The 5,462-nt window shown below is 36.3% G+C and overlaps 1 protein-coding gene across 1 annotated transcript; it reads right to left on the reverse strand.

Moving 5' to 3' along the window:
- Positions 1-250: 250 nt before the first annotated feature.
- Positions 251-4,019, reverse strand: LOC104905328 (malate dehydrogenase, cytoplasmic). Its single transcript, XM_010693824.4, has 7 exons — positions 3,772-4,019; positions 3,098-3,256; positions 2,484-2,659; positions 2,106-2,383; positions 1,385-1,520; positions 1,146-1,257; positions 251-547 (listed from the first exon to the last, which is right to left on the reverse strand). Exons 1-7 carry the CDS (start codon positions 3,968-3,970, stop codon positions 453-455), a joined length of 1,155 nt encoding a protein of 384 aa, XP_010692126.3. The 5' UTR covers positions 3,971-4,019; the 3' UTR covers positions 251-452.
- Positions 4,020-5,462: the final 1,443 nt, after the last annotated feature.

Genomic DNA, 5,462 nt, shown 5'->3' on the forward strand with positions numbered 1-5,462 from the left:
AATTAATGATATCATATCAAAGTACAATATTAATAAATGAAAATTTTCTTATCCGGGGATAGTCCGGACCTAATAACTAGTTTAACTTAATAATATGTAATTATGTTGTTTTTATGTTCTAGGTCATACAATAATTGATAAAACTTTTAATTCTTATTTGGAATGAGAATAAATCACCGACTCCTTAAACACGTTTCAGGCAACTAAAACATTACGTGAATTTTCGTGAAGAGTTTGGTTGGTTGAAAGCTTGAACGGTAAATATTGCGTTCCATCAGCTAGGGCTTTAATATACTTCAATTAATGACAATGTATATATTAAGCTCTTACAAGTTACAAATGCTTTTTACAGGTTAGGTTACATACAATGAGCTTAACACGCAGTAGATACATTACATTTAACAGCTTAAGCTATATATCATTGCTCATGCCGAAATCTTGAGCTGGACTAATCAATTGAGGCAAGAATACGCTAGTGCTTTCTCCTCAATGAGCTCGTTCTCCGTTGTATCCATCTTTGCTCTCGAAAATTCGTCGACTTTTAACCCTGTAATCATAGGGTTTCAACGTAAAATTTCTCATCATACAAGCAACACACCACGCTACAACTTTCTAATAATGTTGCAGCACAAAAAGGAATAAATAAAGCGAGTAAATTTTATCGATACAAAATCAAAGATTTGGTCAAAAATCAACATTGAATACTAGAGGTGATTATGTGTCGGGCCGGACCGCAGCAAAAAAAAGTTGCCCATTGACCGGGCTGGGCCTAAATCCGGGTCGAATTTTTGTGCCCAAAGCCCGCTATTTCGGACCTAAATTAGCGGGCTTTTGCGGGCCAAAACGGGCCGGGCCAAAAAAATAGACTTAAAAGTCATTTTTGGCTTGTCCAAAGCCAAAAAGAATCGGACTGGGACAGGACCGACCGCGGGCCAAAAAAATCTGCTCAAAACCGGGCCGGGCCGGGCCAAAATGATCACCTCTATTGAATACTATGAAAGCCCAAGCGTGATCATTTTTAATTTGGAAAGTACTTATGTATATGTAATATGTCAACTTAATGGAAAATAAAGGTAGATAATGAATTTGATTTGGAAACTAACACTCAAAAAGAACATATGAATCAAATTGAAACATTAGCTTACCCTGTACTATAGACCATTCCCCGTTCTTGCAAGTTACGGGGAAGGAGTAGATAAGACCGGGTTCGATACCATAAGAACCATCAGAGCACACCCCCATCGAAATCCACGTTCCCTGCGCTCAATGTACAAAATTTGGATATTAGCTTATCATGACGAAAATGGAGAGCATCAACAATATTGGTAAGAAGTCCTGCTATGACAAAATACAATTTTCGTTGCTAAAAAATGTTAAGTAACACCTTATTAGTGCCAAGCATCCAATTGCGTATGTGATCGCAAGTTGCACTTGCAGCTGACAATGCACTTGATAGTTTCCGTGCGTTGATTATTGCTGCACCCCGTTGTTGTATCGTAGTAACAAACTCAGTGTTCAACCTATCAATTAAAAAGAATATGAATATAATGTTTACGGTTGTAATTAGTAAGTCTAACTACTTTTATTTGTTATGTCGATGGTCATGAGTAGACCTGGACATGGGCCGGGCCGGGCTTGTTTGCGGGCTTGGGAAAATGGCGGGTTGTGCCGGGCTTGAAATTTCAAGATTTTGTCCACGGATTGAGCTCGTGTTTCCTACGGACTGGCCCGTGTTTTATGTTGTTTTTTTGGATTTTTGACGGTTTTAGGCTAAAAAACAAAGGAAAGGAGCGTTCAGCCCACGGGCCATCTAGGCGGGCTCGTGCCGGTGTGGGCCTGAAATAAAATTTCTTGACTGTGACAGACCCACGGCTCACGTAGCTGACAACGGGCCGGGACTCGAGCGGGCTCGCGCCAGGCCGTCCCGCGTGCTGTCTCGATCCATGCCCACCTCTAGTCTTAAGTTCTACCAAATATTATCAATGAGTTATGACTTTGAAGTTCTACCAAATATTATCGATCATATAATATATATTATTTAGGGGTTGTTTGGTTCAACTAAGTTCAAAAAGTTTACATAAGTGGAATGAATTTATCGATCATACCAATGATCGTCGTTTACAAGTTCACGTACAGACTTCTCCTTATTCGTTGAAGTGACAATTGCGTGTTTCACATCTGGGTACTGAGTAGCAGAATGATTTCCCCATATGATAACATTCTTGACATCACTAACATAAACATCTAACCTCTCGGCAATTTGACCGAGTGCTCTGTTATGATCAAGCATTGTAAGACATGTGATGTTTTTTTCAGGAATTGAAGGTGCAAATTCCTTCAAAATGAGTGCATTTGTGTTAGCAGGGTTTGCAACTACCACCACCTGTTACAAAAAATGACAAACGTAACATTATTAAGAGCAAGATTAGAAGGGTCTCAATCACTAAGCTAAAAAATAAGAGATGTCTATGTCTAAATATCACCTTGCAATCATCAGCAGCATATTGTTCCAATGCTGTAGCTTGAGCTTTATAAATAGTTACATTCTTCGACATGACATCTTTCCTTTCCATCCCTTCCTTCCTAGGAAACCCACCAAGCATTATTGCAACATTGATGTCTTGACACGCTTCCGCCACATCGGTGGTGGCAATAACACCTGCTTAACCCAACGGCCAACGCCAAATTTATCTTCAGCAAAAACGAGTATTTGGTTTGGAAGAAAATATTTTCAAGGAGTATATACTTTGCATTTTTTCTAATATGTTCTCTCTCTCCTAAACCTAATAAAACTGTTTCTCCTCTGACTGTGAACGTTGTTAGTGAACCACGTTAATTCTTGTATCGACTGTTCATTATTGTTTGTTTCGTTAATTTTATCTGTCACAACAACCATCGTTTGTGATTTATACGTAGATAAAAACATAGTCACGTGGGATCTTGTTAGATTCGTTTTATTATGTATTTTATTATGCTTTCTATAATTTTATAAACACAAAACTAGAGATATTACTTCTCAAAGTTTTGTATTGACATGCGTGAACAGGGTAGGTGTAACAATTAAAAAGAAACGGATGGAGTATATTAAAAAAAAAACCTTTAAGAAGAGGAAAAGCAGCATCGATGAGTTCCATTTTGACACCATTTAAGGCCTCACTAGCTGGTTCAATATCAAGCATATGGAGAATAACCGGTTGATCTGGACCAAGCATCAACCCTCTCGCGATCATAGGGACTAGTGCATAGCCTATCTGTCCTGCAAATTACACACTCATGTTAAAGCTTGAAAGCATTGCAAAAAAGTATCATGCTATGATAAATGGAAAAAACACGTTCATCTAATCATCTCTAATCTAGACTTTTGCCTAAGAACACTCTCAAGGAAGTATATTTTGTTAGGGGCGGACGAGAGTAAATCACATCTTTGGTGCCTGAATTGCCGAGGTTATGATCCAAGCCAACCTAATCTCGTATGTGAAACAAGTATAAAACGCTATATAAATATGAAATCAGACAGACATATCATTTCCTCATATAGAACTGACCATGCACTAACATCGAAATATAATAATACGTGACCTTAATAGAGAGGTTTTTACGAGATTTAAGATAACTTGGCCACCTATAAAAAAAAAAGCTTTTACGAGTGCTTTTACCAAAATCTATCGCTAACTAGATAATAGACTATCAAAGCTTAAATTTCCATAATTAAGAAAAAAATAGCCAAAGAAGACAAATTATTAAAGTTTAACCAGAAGAATCAAATCATGCCTGCAGCTCCAGTAACAAGAACCCTAGTAGGCTCTTTCTCCATCTTGACGGAGCCCCAAATATGTTTAATCAAAAAGTATGAACATATGAAACAAATGGAAACAACCCCAAATTTCTCAACCAATTCTGAATTCCAATCAATACCAATTTTTTCAAGTAATTGGGACATTCCCATTTCCTCCACTATTGTTTTCTCCATATCAACTTAGCTTCTAATCAATTTTTATGTCAATCACTTTATCATCATGATCATAATATAACATACTTAGTATTATATTAGATACCAATTCCAAGAATCAGTAACTGTAGTTATGGAAGGCATGAAATCACAATTCTAACTAACGAGTACAAGGAATCAAGAACCACATGGTAGTCACTTTAACCTCAAGAAAGAATATAATTTCAACAGCATCAAGTCATTGATGAATACTTAGAACGTAATCTAGAGTCTTAGGCTCCGTTTAGTAGGGCGTAAAACGTTTTCTCGGAAAACTATTTTCCTCTACTTTTAGTTTTAGAGCACTCCCAATGGTGACATAATTCATCACCAAAATCAGAAAATTTGGGTTGAACAAAAAAACATGCATCCCATTGGTGATGGAAAACCTATCACCAAATGACATGTTTTGTCATCCATCACCATGTGAACAAATCCATCAGCAAATGAACCGTGTGAATGGAAGACAAAATGAGCTTAGTCACACACAGCCCGCCAGTGGCAAGCTGCCACGTGGCTGCTGCTGTGTTCTTTTTGGGAAATTTCGTGGAAATTTTCACGGAATTTCCCAGAAATTCGTATTTCAAAAAAAAAAAAAACCAAAATTCATATTTTTTTCCCCTCTATAAAATGATACCCATATTGATATATTTCAGAACAAAAAAAAAATATTTCTCCTCCTCACCTTTCTCTCTCTAAAAATATTTATATATCATTTTTCTCTATAATTTTTTACCTTCTCCTCCTCACCTAAAAAGAGGGAAAAAAAAATTTCGTAATTAATTATTATAATTTTAAGTAATCATAAGATGATTCATTTTTATTTTTAATATGTAAATTATATTTTTTATTGAAGTAGGAAAGAGAAATAGGAGAGAGAAAGTTGAGGTGGGGTAGTGAAAAGTAGGAGAGATAAAGTGGAGTTTGATGGTTTTTTTGTTCATGAGTGGGGTGGAGGTGATACATTTGATCATGAAATGATCAAAACATGAGTAAGTAGGAAATTTTGGTGATCAAATCCATCACCATTGGGATTGCTCTTACATTGTTTGGTTGACAAAAGAGTATAAAATCATTTTCCTTTGGGGTAAAATTACTCTCCCAATGATGGAAAACCATTTTCCTTTCAAAATGAAGGGAAAACTGTTTTCCTTATCTCTCTTGTACACTCCTCTCACTACCTCCTTACTTTCCCTTTCATTTTCCTTTCATTTCCTCATTTTTCTTACATGTAACCAAACAACAGAAAACTAATTTTGAAATTGTGTTCTCCATTGTAAATTGTTTTCCATGAAAATCATTTTACACTGAAAATATTTTACGCCCTACCAAACGGAGCCTTAGAGATGAAATGATTCAGGAAAGAGTTGCACGTGATATAGTTTCATCATTGCAAAATATTTTAATTGTAATCCTTAGCTAATAATTAGTTAAAAAGTTTTGTTGGGTGCAAAAGATGGTATCAATCTTCTGA

The sequence above is a fragment of the Beta vulgaris genome, chromosome 1 (genome assembly GCF_026745355.1).
Source record: "Beta vulgaris subsp. vulgaris cultivar EL10 chromosome 1, EL10.2, whole genome shotgun sequence".
Classification (NCBI taxonomy): domain Eukaryota; kingdom Viridiplantae; phylum Streptophyta; class Magnoliopsida; order Caryophyllales; family Amaranthaceae; genus Beta; species Beta vulgaris.

Coding starts and splice junctions, on each gene's coding strand:
- LOC104905328 (XM_010693824.4), bottom strand. CDS start 3,970: ATGGAGAAAACAATAGTGGAGGAAATGGGAATGTCCCAATTACTTGAA. Junction 3,257..3,771: donor TCTTGTTACTGGAGCTGCAG/GCATGATTTGAT, acceptor TGTAATTTGCAG/GACAGATAGGCTATGCACTA. Junction 1,521..2,105: donor CTTGTAAACGACGATCATTG/GTATGATCGATA, acceptor TTTAATTGATAG/GTTGAACACTGAGTTTGTTA.